Here is an 18485-nt window from a genome sequence, read left to right as displayed (position 1 = left end):
ACAAACAAAGAAGAAGAAAAAAAGTACCCAAAAGTGAATAAAAGTAAAGATATTGTGTTGTAGTGTTGCTTTTTTAAAAGTGAAAGTCACCCGTAGGAATATTACCTGAGGAAAAGTCTCTGATAATAAATGTAGGCCTACTTAAGTATCAATAAATGTACTTATGTCAAGTAAAAGTGTTAAAGTATTTGATAATAAATGTACTTAAGTTTCAAAAGTATTCTTCTGGCAATAAATGTAAGTATCTTGAGTAACAATCTTAATGTCTTCGATAGTAAATGTACTTAAGTATCTTGAGAAAAAGTCTTAAAGTATCTGATTTAAAAAATTCTTAAAAGTAATTTTGGTCCTAAATGTACATATGCTCATTTAAAATGAGCTGTTTTGGCTCTAATGCAGCAGTCCGCAAAGTATCCTAAGTATGCCGACACTTGTCAGATAAATGTAGGTGAGTAAAAATCACAATATTTGCAATGTAGCTAATCCAAAAGAAACTGTGACTTTAAATTTAAAGCCGAGGAAAACACAACTGTTCCTGTTGATAAACTTAGCCTGCGGTTGTAGCATAGCCTACCTGTTTAACAAGTGCCTCTTTATGAATCACTAAATTAAAACGAGTTGCACAAGGTCGTTCTTTAAATAGAGATTACAGTTGTTGGGCTGCTAAGTTTTTAGCCTACACACAACTAGCCTCATACTGTCAGGTGTAGGACAGCTTAACTGTTGTAGCATATAACCTACCAAAGTTACACATGTGAAGGTCTATGACACGTTTAAAACTGAAGAGTGAGCTAAAGCATTAATTAATTAAACACATCACAGTGTTTAGTAACGTAAACGTAAAGATTAAAGATCAAATTTACAAAAATAAAAGCATTAAAACCAATATAACTCCATGAAATTACAAAGTAGGCCTAGCTAACATTGGTAAGGTTAGCATAGTGGGCTAACACTCAGTCTAAACTCCATTAATAGCTTACTAGCCTACTCATTATGAAATAGCCTACACATATTTTTCATCATGTACCCATAAATTATGCACCACATAAAGGACTAGATGTTAGTTTAATGTAATAGGTCTAATTTTCTCCTACTGTTGGGCTACTTTTGGAAGTGATGCGATTAGCTGTGCTAACTAGGCTAATCAAAGTTTATTGCTTTTGACTGATTGACGCTAGCATGTTTCCAACAGCAGCCATTTTACACATTAAAGTATTTACTTACCCTTTAGGTTGCATCAGGTTTAAACATTTTAACATGTATTTGTATTTTAGGCTTCAGTGTTTTTATGTCAGCAGCTATGTCTGTTTGCCTTATTTGTATTTATTGTGACAGACTTTGTGATAATGTGCTGCTGAAATGTGCCATAATAAACTTACTGAAAAACATACGTTTGTTTTGCAACCTGATAATTCACTTAAAAAATTAGCATGAACATTATATGGATTTCTAAAGTAGGTGCAACCTGATAAACTCAGGTTACTTTAAGCAAACACCACTATCACCATTACCTTATCTCTCAAGCATGCAGGTGAGCATTAGGGGAGCTTTAAGGCTCATTAATGTGAAGCAAACTTATCCAGTAGGTGGGCAGAGTGAACCAGGTGCTCAGTAAGGTTTAAAACAGCCTACAGCTGCTGAATGAGCAACACAAAACAAAGAAGAAGAAGAGAAACTAGCTGACACAGCATTAGTTGTTAAGGGGGGGTCCAACAAAAATATAAATAAAGCCTATAAGGCCCTCCCTATAGGCTTTATTTATATTTACCGACCCCAATAATTTTCATATTGTCAACAAGTTTAGGCTCAGCTCAACTCTCCTCGGTGTGGAAAGTGAAACTATGGCAATTCCTGGTCATCCACAGGCTACGACTCGTCACCAGTGACGGTAAATGCAGCGTTATTACTCCCAGTCAAACCAGTTTCATTGACTTGACCAAGATTAGTTTCTGCATGTTCATTAGTCAGGCCGCTGCCAACTGTCATGTCTCTGAATGCTCACTAGATGGCCATAATGAACCAGCACCATCTGAAATTCAAGATTTATAAAGTTTATGCCCCTTTAATGCATTGACTTCAATGTATTAAAGGGGGTGCATTGACTTCAGTACATTTATTATCACATACTTTAAGACTTTTCCTTGACATTTATTATTAGATACTTTAAGAGTTTTACTCAAGATACTTTCATATTGCCAAGAAATGACTTGTGATACTTAAGTACATTTATCAGTTTTGTTTTATTAGTAAAATCATGAGCTCATCATCATGTCCTGGTTGATTAAACACTCATTCAGCTATTAAAAAGCGTCAGGAAGACCCCTTGATTCTGACTAGACACTGAAAAGATGAGCTGTATGTGGTGACTGCAGTGCACATTTGATTTCAATAAGGAACTAAAGCTTTTCAACCCTCGCTACAGACACTGTCCATGAAACAGACTGATGCACATGCCCAGCCTCTGTGCCAGGATGCCCTCCAGAGTCTCTAAAGACATCCTACTCACATCATAGCCCCTCACCGAGGCCTTTGCCTTGACATTAACCGGCACAATCTCCTCTCCACTGTTGCGGTCATTTCTTCCCACTGCAGCATACGTGGGGAAAAAGTTCTTCATGGACTTAGGAAGGCTGCTACTGTAGGATGGACAGCAGTAGGCAGACCACATGAACTCAGGAACAGACACCCTGTTATTAATCCTGCGCTCCGTGATATAAGGCAGGGCTCCGGTGATCACGTACATTGACCCGTTGCAGTAGGCCTTGAATTTTCCTAACACCTCCTCCTCTAGACTGTTCCAGGGTCCGGCGTTGGAGCCCTTTCGCTGAGGGACGATGTTTGTCAGGGTGAAGGTGGCCTCTCGGTCTGCCATCGTCTTCTGGTGCATGCTGGGATTGAGATGGCCTTTGGTGTAGCCGGAGTTTGTGTAGTCCTGAAGCACCGCCTGGCTCTCGATCACATTCTGGTCTGGAGGGTTTCCATAGAAGGATCTCATCTCTGGGTTGGCACGGGAAAACGCCAACTTCATGACACACGATGGGGGAAGAACATGTCACAGTTTAGAAGTTACAAATGAGTATTTTCCTGCTTTTTGATCCTTTATACTAATGTGAGTCTTTGTGTTATTACTTTGCCTGAGTGAGTGTATGACTGAGTTGGAAAAAGAAAAATGCTAACCTCATGCTAATGCTTACCTCAGCAGAGAAAAGATCAACATTTTTGTATTCACACTTTTAGAGGGCGTTCCTCTACTTCTGCTAATCACACACCAACCACAAGAACACTTAAACTAAACACAAACCTGTAGTGTTCCTGACACGTTAACCCCATGTAGTCTTACAGTTTAAACACAATTTTCCATACATGAAAATACAAGATATATGTTAGAATTAATATATTATTGAATATAAGTGTGTTTGTGAAACCTGAGTTATCTAGAGACACTTAAAGGGACAGTTCACACCAAAATCAAAAATAAATACTTTTCCTCTTACATCTAGTGAGTTGCCAAGTTTTGGGGATATTGGCCTTAGAGATGTCTGCCTTCTCTCAAATATAATAAAACCAGAGGGTGCCCAAATGTGGGGTACATCACCGAAGTTTCCCCATCTTTACATCATTTCTACAGTCTAACAAGACCTTAACACAGTAAAAATATCCTTTTTGATCAATCAAGATGACTAAAACTGAAGAGTTCCCCACAAATCAATCCAGTATGTAACGAAACAGTATTTTATGGATTTGCTGAAAATCTTTCATGTTCCCACAAGACAACCCAGAAATTGGAGGGAGAAGGAACATGAAACTGAGAAAGCTGACTTGCTCAGATGAGTGTGTTTGTGTAATGAAATTAACTCACAAATTATTGTCAAAGAACGTCTGAGGAGGCATTAAAACAACACCTGGAGACAGTTTGAATGCAGGAATATTGACAAAATGAGCAATTCATACAGAACTCTGCATCAGTTTCATCATTTTAGACAAAGTGTATGAGAGCTGGGGACAGTAGACACTCTGCAGGCGAATGTTGCAACACCTCAAGAGGTCTGTGGTCTTTCTAGCGGTAACACCTGGTGCAACAACAACTTCTTCACCAGCCAGCAACCATAAACAGCAATGTCAGTTCCTGTCAGTGTCATTTTCACCCTCAAAATAACCAGAATGTGTCAACTGTCACCAGATACATGACTGCAGTAACGTGAAAAAGATCTCTAAATAAAAAAAATGTTCAGGTCAGTCTCAATGCTCAGTGTGGCTTCTTTTTTCAATTTTTTCACAGTCATCAAATGATAAAAATCTTGAAATGTAACTGTCTCTACTTCAGCCGACTGATCACAAAAGGATATGCTGAACCGAAGTTTCTCAGAAGACACACTGACTGCTGGTTAACAGGGGAAGTTTGATGGCAAACTGGGGGTTAGGGCGTGGGTTCAAACTGTCACCGTCCTGCTGTCAGTGTATATAAGAGGAAACTCAACAAACGCCTCTACTCCAGATGCTGAATGGATACAAAGGAAATATAGGCTTTATTGAACTCTGGAGCTGCGTCTGAGAGGAAGTCTGTCAAAGTCTGCGCTCACTGGTATCTGTCTCCAGCCGGCCTGTTGATCTGTTGTGCAAGATGTCTCAAAGGAAGATGCTGCAATTCTCCACAGGAGCTCTGCTTCTCCTCCTACCCTGGTTTGGTGGACTGGTCCTCGGGGAGATCAGCAACGACTTTTCCCAGTGCCTCAATTTCTTCTATAAAAAAACCCCACCAAACAGTATCCCTGCAGCAGGATACCAGCCAATATGCCAGCGCTACAAGAACCGGTACCACTTTGCCAGCCTGTATAACCGTCAGCACCGTGCACCTTTGTACTCCGCCTACATACTCAGCACTGCAGATGGCAAACGGCCCAATAACCCCTGGAAATATGAACCGCAGGTAAGTGGTGTTGAACAGCAGACATTTTCTTTGCAGACTGGCAGGTGTTTCTTTTATTATCGTTTCCACCACATTTATATCAATAAAACACCTCTCTGTATAACAGCACCACAAGGAGGTGATGTCATGGTTCGTTAGTTGGTTGGTTTGTCAGCAGGATTACACAAAAACTACTTCATAGATTTCCACAAAACTTGGATGGAGGATGAGTCTCGACCCAGAATTGACCCCATTAACTTTTGTTGTGGATCCGGACTAAGGGACGGATCCAGTCTGTTTTTTGGATCTTGACGAACATATCAGCCGTATTTAGGTGGCTGGTATTTATAAATGACTACAAAAGGGGACTGTTGGGCCTTGGCGGAGGTATGCACTCTACTGAGGGCCATTCTAGTTTTTATGCTGCTATGGAGCATCATAGTTGAAATAGTTCCTATATAAAACTGCTCTCAACAAGGTCTGTGGAATATCTTGTGTAACCAGGTCATTATTTCTGGAGCAAAACATTGCTGTAAATATTTAAATTGTATCTCATTTTACTTTAGTTATGTTATTTTTTGGCACTTTGGGCACGTCAAGCCAAGTGTCTGGTTTTATTATATTTGAGAGAAGGCAGATATCTTGAAGGCCAATATCCCCAAAACTCGGCATTTCACACCAAAACAATCTAGATAGATAAACAACACTAGATTTAAGAGGAAAAATATTTATTTTTGATTTTGGTGTGAACTGTCCCTTTATGTGTCTCTAGACAACTCAGGTTTCACAAACACACTTAAATTCAATAATATATTAATTCTAACATATATCTTGTATTTACATGTATGGAAAATTGTGTTTAAACTGTAAGACTACATGGGGTTAACGTGTCAGGAACACTACAGGTTTGTGTTTAGTTTAAGTGTTCTTGTGGTTGGTGTGTGGTTAGCAGAAGTAGAGGAACGCCCTCTAAAAGTGTGAATACAAAAATGTTGATAGTAGGTAAGGATTAGCATGAGGTTAGCATTTTTCTTTTTCCAACTCAGTCATACACTCACTCAGGCAAAGTAATAACACAAAGACTCACATTAGTATAAAGGATCAAAAAGCAGGAAAATACTCATTTGTAACTTCTAAACTGTGACATGTTCTTCCCCCATCGTGTGTCATGAAGTTGGCGTTTTCCCGTGCCAACCCAGAGATGATACTCTTCTATGGAAACCCTCCAGACCAGAATGTGATCGAGAGCCAGGCGGTGCTTCAGGACTACACGAACTCCAGTTACACCAAAGGCCATCTCAATCCCAGCATGCACCAGAAGACGATGGCAGACCGAGAGGCCACCTTCACCCTGACAAACATCGTCCCTCAGCGAGAGGAATCCAACCAAGGACCCTGGAACGATCTGGAGACGGAGGTGTTAGATAGATTCAAGTACTGCAAAGGGTCAATGTACGTGATCACCGGAGCCCTGCCTTACACCACGGAGCGCAGGATTAATAACAGGGTGTCTGTTCCTGAGTACATGTGGTCTGCCTACTGCTGTCCATCCTACAATAGCAGCCTTCCTGAGTCCATGAAGAACTTTTTCCCCACGTATGCTGCAGTGGGAAGAAATGACCCCAACAGTGGGAAGGAGGTTCTTCCTGACACGGCCGGTTTTGATGTGAAGCAGATGCCCCTTCACGACCTCGTGCGCATCTTGAGGGGAAGGCTGAGATTGCCTGACCTGAGTCTGTTTACAGGGCAGTATGAAAATGTCGCCGAAAGATCGGCGGCTAGTTACGGCAGCTCCGTCTCTTACTTTATCTTGCTTTTAAGTGTGTTTATTGCACTGACCCACCTTGCAAGTGATGGATTGTGAATGGTCAGTTTATAATTTTAACAGTCTGCTTACTGCTGGGCTACTTATCGGACTTTAAAAAACTTCAGCTGGAGAGCCATTCAGCCGGGTCCAGGGTGGAATTCCGAAGGGCCGCCATTCCGAACGTTCACTTTCTTGTTTCGGAATGCCGGCCCTTAATCATTTTTGAAAAAAGAACGCCATTCCGAACCTGAAACCCGAACCTTAACCATAACCCGGTCGGAATGGCGGACTGTCGGAATGGCGGTCCTTCGGAACGGGTGTCGCCCCCCGAACTTAGACAGTCATGAAATTTGGATTTCACTTCTACAATACAACATCTTCAGATAAAACTCGCTAAAAAAAAAGGAAGTTTTGAACCAATTTAATCTGTAATCCAAAAGAAACTGTGACTTTAAATTTAAAGCCGAGGAAAACACGACTGTTCCCGTTGATAAACTTAGCCTGCGGTTGTAGCATAGCCTACCTGTTTAACAAGTGCCTCTTTATGAATCACTAAATTAAAACGAGTTGCACAAGGTCGTTCTTTAAATAGAGATTACAGTCGTTGGGCTGCTAAGTATTTTAGCCTACACACAACTAGCCTCATACTGTCAGGTGTAAGACAGCTTAACTGTTGTATAACCTACCAAAGTTACACATGTGAAGGTCTATGACACGTTTAAAACTGAAGAGTGAGCTAAAGCATTAATTAATTAAACACATCACGTAAATATAAAGATTAAAGATCAAATTTACAAAAATAAAAGCGTTAAAACCAATATAACTCCATGAAATTACCAAGTAGGCCTATAGCTAACATTGGTTAGGTTAGCATAGTGGGCTAACACTCAGTCTAAACTGCTTACTAGCCTACTCATTATGAAATAGCCTACACATATTTTTCATCATGTACCCATAAAGTATGCACCACATGAAGGACTAGATGTTAGTTTAATGTAATAGGTCTACTTTTCTCCTACTGTTGGGCTACTTTTGGAAGTAATGCTATTAGCTGTGCTAACTAGGCTAATCAAAGTTTATTGCTTTTGACTGATTGACGCTAGCATGTTTCCAATAGCAGCCATTTTACACATTAAAGTATTTACTTACCCTTTAGGTTGCATCAGGTTTAAACATTTTAACATGTATTTGTATTTTAGGCTTCAGTGTTTTAATGTCAGCTGCTATGTTTGTGTTTGCCTTATTTGTTTTTATTGTGACAGACTTTGTGACAATGTGCTGCTGAAATGTGCCATAATAAACTTACTGAAAACATACGCTCGTTTTGCAACCTGATAATTCACTTAAACAAACACAAAATTAGCATGAACATTATATGGATTTCTAAAATAGGTGCAACCTGATAAACTCAGGTTACTTTAAGCAAACACCACTATCACCATTACCTTATCTCTCAAGCATGCAGGTGAGCATTAGGGGAGCTTTAAGGCTCATTAATGTGAAACAAACTTATCCAGTAGGTGGGCAGAGTGAACCAGGTGCTCAGTAAGGTTTAAAACAGCCTACAGCTGCTGAGTGAGCAACATAAGACAAGGAAGAAGAAGAGAAACTAGCTGACACAGCATTAATTGTTTAGGGGGGTCCAACAAAAATATAAATGCAGCGTTATTACTCCCAGTCCAACCAGTTTCATTGACTTGACCATGATTAGTTTCTGCATGTTTATTAGTCAGCTGCTGCCAACTGTCATGTCTCTGAACGCTCACTAGATGGCTATAATGAACCAGCAGCATCTGAAATTCAAAGGTTGTGCCCCTTTAATGCACGATCAGATCCTGGAACTTAATCTCAGGCAACAAATTAAAGACGATAATCCTTTTTGCGTTGTGTTTGCTAATGTAAATGTATTAATATGTTTAGATAGATTGAGTTTTCTTATTCCCCCTTTAAGAGAATCAACATTCACAGATCAGAATTGAATGCATAAATATCTTATTTTTGAGAGGGAAGAGAAGGTGTTGAGGTGAGTCTTTTAAAGCTAAAATGACCTCATTGTAGGGTACATCACTCTAGTTTCCCCCATCTTTACATCATTTCTACAGTCTAACAAGACCTAAACACAGTAAAAATATCCTTTTTGATCAATCAAGATGACTAAAACTGAAGAGTTCCCCACAAACCAATCCAGTATGTAAGGAAACAGTATTTTATGGATTTCCTGAAAATCTTTCTTGTTCCCACAAGACAACCCAGAAATTGGAGGGAGAAGGAACATGAAACTAAGCAAGCTAACTTGCTCAGATGAGTGTGTTTGTGTAATGATATTAACTCACAAATTATTGTCAAAGAACATCTGAGGAGGCATTAAAACAAGACCTGGAGACAGTTTGAATGCAGGAATACTGACGATCAAAATGAGCAATTCATACAGAACTCTGCATCAGTTTCATCATTTTAGACAAAGTGTATGAGAGCTGGGGACAGTAGACACTTGTTGCCACATTTCAAGAGGTCTGTGGTCCTTTGAGCAGTAAAACCTGGTGCAACAACAACTTCTTCACCAGCCAGCAACCATAAACAGCAATGTCAGTTCCTGTCAGTGTCATTTTCACCCTCAATATCACCAGAATGTGTCAACTGTCACCAGATACATGACTGCTGTAACGTGAAAAAGATCTCTAAATAAAAAAAATGTTCAGGTCAGTCTTGATGCTCAGTGTGGCTTCTTTTTTCTCATTTTCATCTAATGATACAAATCTTGAAATGTAACTGTCTCTATTTCAGCTGACTGACCACAAAAGGATATGCTGAACCGAAGTTTCTCAGAAGACACACTGCTGCCTGCTGGTTAACAGGGGAAGTTTGATAGCAAACTGGGGGTTAGGGGGTGGGTTCGAACTGTCACCGTCCTGCTGTCAGTGTATATAAGAGAAAACTCAACAAACACCTCTACTCCAGATGCTGAATGGATACAAAGGAAATATAGGCTTTATTGAACTCTGGAGCTGCGTCTGAGAGGAAGTCTGTCAAAGTCTGCGCTCACTGGTATCTGTCTCCAGCCGGCCTGTTGATCTGTTGTGCAAGATGTCTCAAAGGAAGATGCTGCAATTCTCCACAGGAGCTCTGCTTCTCCTCCTACCCTGGTTTGGTGGACTGGTCCTCGGGGAGATCAGCAACGACTTTTACCAGTGCCTCGATTTTTTCTATAAAAAAACCCCACCAAACGGTATCCCTGCAGCAGGATACCAGCCAATATGCCAGCGCTACAAGAACCGGTACCACTTTGCCAGCTTGTATAACCGTCAGCACCGTGCACCTTTGTACTCTGCCTACATACTCAGCATCGCTGATGGCAAACGGCCCAATAACAATTGGAAATATGAACCGCAGGTAAGTGGTGTTGAACAGCAGACATTTTCTTTGCAGACTGGCAGGTGTTTCTTTTATTATTTTTGCCACCACATTTATATCAATAAAACACCTCTCTGTATAACAGCACCACAAGGAGGTGATGTCATGGTTCATTAGTTGGTTGGTTTGTCAGCAGGATTACACAAAAACTACTTCACAGATTTCCACAAAACTTGGATGGAGGATGAGTCTCGACCCAGAATAGACCCCATTAACTTTTGTTGTGGATCCGGACTAAGGGACGGATTAGTTATGTTCTTTTTTAGCACTTTGGGCACCTCAAGCCAAGTGACATCTGGTTTTATTATATTTGAGAGAAGGCAGACATCTCAAAGGCCAATATCCCCAAAACTTGGCATTTCACACCAAAACAATCTAGATAGATAAACAACACTAGATGTAAGAGGAAAAAATATTATTTTTGATTTGGTGTGAACTGTCCCTTTAAGTGTCTATAGATAACTCAGGTTTCACAAACACACTTATATTCGATAATATATTAATTCTAACAGATATCTTATATTTACATGTATGGGGCTACATGGGATGACGTGTCAGGGAAGTAGAAGTTTGTGTTTAGGTTATGTGTCATTGTGGTTGGTGAGTGATTAGCAGAAGTAGACGAACGCTCTCTTAAAGTGTACATATAAAAATGCTGATCATTTCTCTGCTAAGGTTCATTTTCATTTTCCTTTTTCTTTTGCGAACTCAGGAGTGAATCAGTCATACACTCACTCAGACAAAGTAATAACACAAAGACTCACATTAGTATAAAGGATCAAAAAGCGGCTAAATTCTCATTTGTAACTTCTAAACTGTGACATGTTCTTCCCCCATCGTGTGTCATGAAGTTGGCGTTTTCCCGTGCCAGCCCAGAGATGAGATCCTTCTATGAAAACCCTCCAGACCAGAATGTGATCGAGAGCCAGGCGGTGCTTCAGGACTACAAGAACTCCGGCTACACCAAAGGCCATCTCAATCCCAGCATGCACCAGAAGACGATGGAAGACCGAGAGGCCACCTTCACCCTGACAAACATCGTCCCTCAGCGAGCGGGCTCCAACGCCGGACCCTGGAACGGTCTGGAGAGGGAGGTGTTAAAGAGATTTAAGGCTTTCTGCAAAGGGGCAATGTACGTGATCACCGGAGCCCTGCCTTATATCACGGAACGCTGGATTAATAACAGGGTGTCTGTTCCTGAGTACATGTGGTCTGCCTACTGCTGTCCATCCTACAGTAGCAGCCTTCCTGAGTCCATGAAGAACTTTTTCCCCACGTATGCTGCAGTGGGAAGAAATGACCCCAACAGTGGGAAGGAGATCGTGCCGGTTGATGTCAAGGCGAAGGCCTCAGTGAGGGGCTATGATGTGAGGAGGATGTCTTTAGAGACTCTGGAGGGCATCCTGGCACAGAGGCTGGGCATATGCATCAGTCTGTTTCATGGACAGTGTCAGTAGCGAGGGTTGAAAAGCTTTAGTTCCTCGTTGAAATCAAATGTGCACTGCAGTCACCACATACAGCTCATCTTTTCAGTGTCTAGTCAGAATCAAGGGGTCTTCCTGACGCTTTTTAATAACTGAATGAGTGTTTAATCCTCACAGTAAAGCTTCAGCTTCTCCTCATGCTCCTCGCACATATCCATACCGGGACCCAGGCGTGGCCAGTGCCTGATGGAGGAGGCCACGCTGCTCAAGGACCCAAAAGTGAAAAAAGTAAAGATAATGTGTTAAAATATTTTTTTTTTAGAAGTGAAAGTCAACCAATGGATTATTATTTGAGTAAAAGTCTTAAAATATCTGATTAAAAAAATTCTAAATAGTAATTTTGGTCCTAAATGTATATATGCTCATTTAAAATGAGCTGCTTTGGCTCTAATGCAGCAGTCCACAAAGGATCCTAAGTATGCCGACACTTGTCAAATAAATGTAGGTGAGTAAAAATCACAACATATGTAATGTAATCCAAAAGAAACTGTGACTTTAAATTTAAAGCCGAGGAAAACACAGCTGTTCCTGTTGATAAACTTAGCCTGTGGTTGTAGCATAGCCTACCTGTTTAACAAGTGCTTCTTTATGAATCACTAAATTAAAACGAGTTGCACAAGGTCGTTCTTTAAATAGAGATTACAGTTGTTGGGCTGCTAAGTATTTTAGCCTACACACAACTAGCCTCATACTGTCAGGTGTAAGACAGCTTAACTGTTGTATAACCTACCAAAGTTACACATGTGAAGGTCTATGACATGTTTAAAACTGAAGAGTGAGCTAAAGCATTAATTAATTAAACACATCACAGTGTTTAGTAACGTAAATGTAAAGATTAAAGATCAAATTTACAAAAATAAAAGCATTAAAACCAATATAACTCCATGAAATTACAAAGTAGGCCTAGCTAACATTGGCTAGGTTAGCATAGTGGGCTAACACTCAGTCTAAACTGCTTACTAGCCTACTCATTATGAAATAGCCTACACATATTTTTCATCATGTACCTATAAAGTATGCACCACATAAAGGACTAGATGTTAGTTTAATGTAATAGGTCTACTTTTCTCCTACTGTTGGGCTACTTTTGGAAGTGATGCTATTAGCTGTGCTAACTAGGCTAATCAAAGTTTATTGCTTTTGACTGATTGACGATAGCATGTTTCCAACAGCAGCCATTTTACACATTAAAGTATTTACCTACCCTTTAGGTTGCATCAGGTTTAAACATTTCAACATGTATTTGTATTTTAGGCTTCAGTGTTTTTATGTCAGCAGCTATGTTTGTGTTTGCCTTATTTGTATTTATTGTGACAGACTTTGTGACAATGTGCTGCTGAAATGTGCCATAATAAACTTACTGAAAAACATACGTTTGTTTTGCAACCTGATAATTCACTTAAAAAATTATCATGAACATTATATGGATTTCTAAAATAGGTGCAACCTGATGAATTCAGGTTACTTTAAGCAAACACCACTATCACCATTACCTTATCTCTCAAGCATGTAGTTGAGCATTAGGGGAGCTTTAAGGCTCATTAATGTGAAGCAAACTTATCCAGTAGGTGGGCAGAGTGAACCAGGTGCTCAGTAAGGTTTAAAACAGCCTACAGCTGCTGAGTGAGCAACATAAGACAAGGAAGAAGAAGAGAAACTAGCTGACACAGCATTAATTGTTAAGGGGGGGTCCAACAAAAATATAAATAAAGTCTATAGGGAGGGCCCTCCTACCGACCCCAATAATTTTCATATTGTCAACAAGTTTAGGCTCAGCTCAACTCTCCTCGGTGTGGAAAGTGAAACTATGGCAATTCCTGGTCGTCCACAGGCTACGACTCGTCACCAGTGACGGTAAATGCAGCGTTATTACTCCCAGTCCAACCAGTTTCATTGACTTGACCATGATTAGTTTCTGCATGTTTATTAGTCAGCTGCTGCCAACTGTCATGTCTCTGAACGCTCACTAGATGGCTATAATGAACCAGCACCATCTGAAATTCAAAGGTTGTGCCCCTTTAATGCACGATCAGATCCTGGAACTTAATCTCAGGCAACAAAATTAAGACGATAATCCTTTTTGTGTTGTGTTTGATAATGTAAATGTATTAATATGTTTAGATAGATTAAGTTTTCTTATTCCCCCTTTAAGAGAATCAACATTCACAGATCAGAATTGAATGCATAAATATCTTATTTTTGAGAGGGAAGAGAAGGTGTTGAGGTGAGTCTTTTAAAGCTAAAATGACCTCATTGTAGGGTACATCACTCTAGTTTCCCCCATCTTTGCATCATTTCTACAGTCTAAAAAGACCTAAACACAGTAAAAATATCCTTTTTGATCAATCAAGATGACTAAAACTGAAGAGTTCCCCACAAACCAATCCAGTATGTAATGAAACAGTTGAGAAATAATGAGCATTGTATGGATTTAAAAAAAAAAATCTTTCCGGAAAATCTTTCTGGTTCCCACAATTGGGGAAGTTTTGATGACAATAGAAACACAAGACAACCCAGAAATTGGAGGGAGAAGGAAAATGAAACTAAGCAAGCTGACTTTTTCAGATGAGTGTGTTTGTGTAATGATATTAACTCACAAATTATTGTCAAAGAACGTCTGAGGAGGCATTAAAACAACACCTGGAGACAGTTTGAATGCAGGAATATTGACAAAATGAGCAATTCATACAGAACTCTGCATCAGTTTCATCATTTTAGACAAAGTGTATGAGAGCTGGGGACAGTAGACACTTGTTGCCACATTTCAAGAGGTCTGTGGTCCTTTGAGCAGTAAAACCTGGTGCAACAACAACTTCTTCACCAGCCAGCAACCATAAACAGCAATGTCAGTTCCTGTCAGTGTCATTTTCACCCTCAAAATAACCAGAATGTGTCAACTGTCACCAGATACATGACTGCAGTGACGTGAAAAAGATCTCTAAATAAAAAAAATGTTCAGGTCAGTCTCGAAGCTCAGTGTAGCTTATTTTTTTCTCATTTTCATCAAATGATAAAAACCTTGAAATGTAACTGTCTCTACTTCAGCTGACTGACCACAAAAGGATAGTTTCCCAGAACTGACTGCTGGTTAACAGGGGAAGTTTGATAGCAAACTTGGGGTTAGGGGGTGGGTTCAAACTGTCACCGTCCTGCTGTCAGTGTATATAAGAGGAAACTCAACAAACGCCTCTACTCCAGATGCTGAATGGACACAAAGGAAATATAGGCTTTATTGAACTCTGGAGCTGCGTCGGAGAGGAAGTCTGTCAAAGTCTGCGCTCACTGGTATCTGTCTCCAGCCGGCCTGTTGATCTGTTGTGCAAGATGTCTCAAAGGAAGATGCTGCAATTCTCCACAGGAGCTCTGCTTCTCCTCCTACCCTGGTTTGGTGGACTGGTCCTCGGGGAGATCAGCAACGACTTTTCCCAGTGCCTCAATTTCTTCTATAATGAAACCCCACCAAACGGTATCCCTGCGGCAGGATACCAGCCAATATGCCAGCGCTACAAGAACCGGTACCACTTTGCCAGCTTGTATAACCGTCAGCACCGTGCACCTTTGTACTCCGCCTACATACTCAGCACCGCAGATGGCAAACGGCCCAATAACAATTGGAAATATGAACCGCAGGTAAGTGGTGTTGAACAGCAGACATTTTCTTTGCAGACTGGCAGGTGTATCTTTTATTATTTTTGCCACCACATGTATATCAATAAAACACCTCTCTGTATAACAGCACCACAAGGAGGTGATGTCATGGTTTGTTAGTTGGTTGGTTTGTCAGCAGGATTACACAAAAACTACTTCACAGATTTCCACAAAACTTGGATGGAGGATGAGTCTCGACCCAGAATTGACCCCATTAACTTTTGTTTTTGATCTGGACTAAGGGACGGATCCAGTTTGTTTTTCTGTCGGTTTTTTTTTTTGTATCTTGATGAAAATATCAGGTGTATTTAGGTGGCTGGTATTTGTGAGTGAGTACAAAAGGGGACTGTTGGGCCTTGGTGGTAACAGTCTCAAAGGCCAATATCCCCAAAACTTGGCAACTTACACCAGAATAATCTAGATAGATAAACAACACTAGATTTAAGAGGAAAAATTATTATTTTTGATTTGGTGTGAACTGTCCCTTTAAGTGTCTGTAGATAACTCAGGTTTCACAAACACACTTATTTTCAATAATATCTTAATTCTAACATATAACTTATATTTACATGTATGGGGCTACATGGGATGACGTGTCAGGGAAGTAGAAGTTTGTGTTTAGTTTAAGTGTCCTTGTGGTTGGTGTGTGATTAGGAGAAGTAGAGGACCGACCTCTTAAAATGTACATATAAAAATGTTGATCTTTTCTCTGCTGAGATTCAATTTCATTTTTCTTTTTCGAACTCAGGAGTGAAAAGTAAAGTAATAACACAAAGACTCACATTAGTATAAAGGATCAAAAAGCGGCTAAATTCTCATTTGTAACTTCTAAACTGTGACATGTTCTTCCCCCATCGTGTGTCATGAAGTTGGCGTTTTCCCGTGCCAGCCCAGAGATGAGGTCCTTCTATGGAAACCCTCCAGACCAGAATGTGATCGAGAGCCAGGCGGTGCTTCAGGACTACACGAACTCCAGCTACACCAAAGGCCATCTCAATCCCAGCATGCACCAGAAGACGATGGCAGACCGAGAGGCCACCTTCACCCTGACAAACATCGTCCCTCAGCGAGCGGGCTCCAACGCCGGACCCTGGAACGGTCTGGAGAGGGAGGTGTTAGGAAAATTCAAGGCCTACTGCAACGGGTCAATGTATGTGATCACCGGAGCCCTGCCTTATATCACGGAGCGCCGGATTAAGGACAGGGTGTCTGTTCCTGAGTACATGTGGTCTGCCTACTGCTGTCCATCCTACAGTAGCAGCCTTCCTAAGTCCATGAAGAACTTTTTCCCCACCTATGCTGCAGTGGGAAGAAATGACCGCAACAGTGGAGAGGAGATTGTGCCGGTTAATGTCAAGGCGAAGGCCTCGGTGAGGGGCTATGATGTGAGGAGGATGTCTTTAGAGACTCTGGAGGGCATCCTGGCACAGAGGCTGGGCATGCGCATCAGTCTGTTTCATGGACAGTGTCAGTAGCGAGGGTTGAAAAGCTTTAGTTCCTTGTTGAAATCAAATGTGCACTGCAGTCACCACATACAGCTCATCTTTTCAGTGTCTAGTCAGAATCAAGAAGTCTTCCTGACGCTTTTTAATAACTGAATGAGTGTTTAATTAACCACGACATGATGATGAGCTCATGATTTTACTAATAAAACAAAATTGAAATGAATGAATGAGTCTACTGATGAAACAAATAAAACAAAACGTTGATTATATTTTCAGAAAAGAGTATGTCATTGGTTTAAATGTCAGTGCACAACAATCTTAAATAAACTGTTCACACAAATATGCAGAAGCCTCCGAATGAAAGTGTCACATTTTGTACCGAATCATAAAAATACTGTGTGACATGCAAGAGCAGCCATTAGCTGTTACGGCTGTGGTGTCTTCCTTCTTCAACTGGATTAACCTGCTGGGGGCCCTGAGGCTAAATGAGCTAATGAGCTATGACACCTGTTTACCTCCCAAATTCATCCCACTCTCTGTGCAAATGTGTGAGGTTTTTGTGTTGTGGGAGACAATGTAGCTCCAAGTTGGCTGTGAGGTAAATTAAATGAACACGTCAGGAATAGACCGTGTTCACACAACGCTTCCCATCTTCCTGTAAAATCATACTTTTTTGGTAGCCCATTAGCTAATGTTCGCATTCAATCACTTCAAAACTAACATTTCCTGCTTGATTACATCCGGTGTGTTTCACTTCCAGGCTTAAATAAATGTGTCCAAGATGTGCGTTTGTTATTTAGAGTTAATTTAATCCTTTCGTTATCATTTCACTGCTTCCTGATCAATCAGCAACTGAAAAGCCGACCCGTCAGCTTCAGTTAGATAACAGCTTATATTGGCATTTGGTCACTTCCTAGCTTACATTACGGTTCGATAAACCTTACACGATACGATAGGAAAGGCTTAAATTAACTCTAGAATAACAGCACACATCTTGGACACATTTAGCATGGAAGCGAACTAATTTTGAATCAAATCAGCAGAAATAAGTGGACACACAGTGAGTCCGGAGCTTCTGGGGCCCACTTGGTATGATGCAACCTGCAAATGTAAAGTAAATAATACAGTTTATTAATAAATAAACTAGCTGACCATTAAAATAAAATAAATCTTATATGATTTGAACATCCATACTGCACAGAACGTTAAAGAATATTTTTGGTTTGGTTATTGATTTTGCAACTACTTTCTTTAGTTGCTAGTTTAAACCTTTATGAATGACAGCTGTATGTCACTGCAGTGGTCTTTGGTACAAGTAGCGCAGGAACCTTTTGCCTTTCTTTTACCTTTCCTCCAGCTGATGTGCCCCCTTGCTCCGTTTCTTTTTGCACCACTCAGCACCATACCACTTCTCTCAAAGCAACTCCATGCTTTCATTGCTGATGTCATTCATTTTGGTTTATTTTAATAAACGACATGAAGTACACTTCTGGTGTAGAAGTTTGCATTCATTGCTCATTTACACGTCAAATCAATCATGTCATGTTGCCGTGTGAGGAGTAAAGGTGCGTCTGCTGCTGCTGCTGCTGAGAAAGTCTCATATACAGAGGTTGAGGAAGAAGAAGGGGGAGGGGGGCGGGGGATAGGTTCACCTCTGGACCTCAGCTCTCCTCCCTACTGGTGCGGGGGAGCGGTGAAGCAGGGGGGCTGAGGGTGAGGTGACAAAACAAGAGAGTGGAGTGTGAACTGTCACTTGGTCGTGTGGTGGTCCCACCAACCTCAGA

General features: G+C 40.7%; 2 protein-coding genes across 2 annotated transcripts; both read left to right on the top strand.

Moving 5' to 3' along the window:
* The first annotated feature begins 4518 nt into the window (after positions 1-4518).
* LOC311257408 (endonuclease domain-containing 1 protein-like) lies at positions 4519-8060 on the top strand. Its single transcript, XM_084353010.1, has 2 exons — positions 4519-4927; positions 6081-8060. Exons 1-2 carry the CDS (start codon positions 4622-4624, stop codon positions 6768-6770), a joined length of 996 nt encoding a protein of 331 aa, XP_084209136.1. The 5' UTR covers positions 4519-4621; the 3' UTR covers positions 6771-8060.
* Positions 8061-14831: 6771 nt separating this feature from the next.
* LOC311257149 (endonuclease domain-containing 1 protein-like) lies at positions 14832-17006 on the top strand. Its single transcript, XM_084352623.1, has 2 exons — positions 14832-15238; positions 16126-17006. Exons 1-2 carry the CDS (start codon positions 14933-14935, stop codon positions 16729-16731), a joined length of 912 nt encoding a protein of 303 aa, XP_084208749.1. The 5' UTR covers positions 14832-14932; the 3' UTR covers positions 16732-17006.
* Positions 17007-18485: the final 1479 nt, after the last annotated feature.

This window comes from Pagrus pagrus (assembly GCF_965226575.1).
Source record: "Pagrus pagrus genome assembly, chromosome: 5".
In the NCBI taxonomy this organism is placed as follows: domain Eukaryota; kingdom Metazoa; phylum Chordata; class Actinopteri; order Spariformes; family Sparidae; genus Pagrus; species Pagrus pagrus.
This window is presented reverse-complemented; position numbering and strand designations above follow the sequence as displayed.

Coding starts and splice junctions, on each gene's coding strand:
- LOC311257408 (XM_084353010.1), top strand. CDS start 4,622: ATGTCTCAAAGGAAGATGCTGCAATTCTCCACAGGAGCTCTGCTTCTC. Junction 4,928..6,080: donor CCTGGAAATATGAACCGCAG/GTAAGTGGTGTT, acceptor TGTGTCATGAAG/TTGGCGTTTTCCCGTGCCAA.
- LOC311257149 (XM_084352623.1), top strand. CDS start 14,933: ATGTCTCAAAGGAAGATGCTGCAATTCTCCACAGGAGCTCTGCTTCTC. Junction 15,239..16,125: donor ATTGGAAATATGAACCGCAG/GTAAGTGGTGTT, acceptor TGTGTCATGAAG/TTGGCGTTTTCCCGTGCCAG.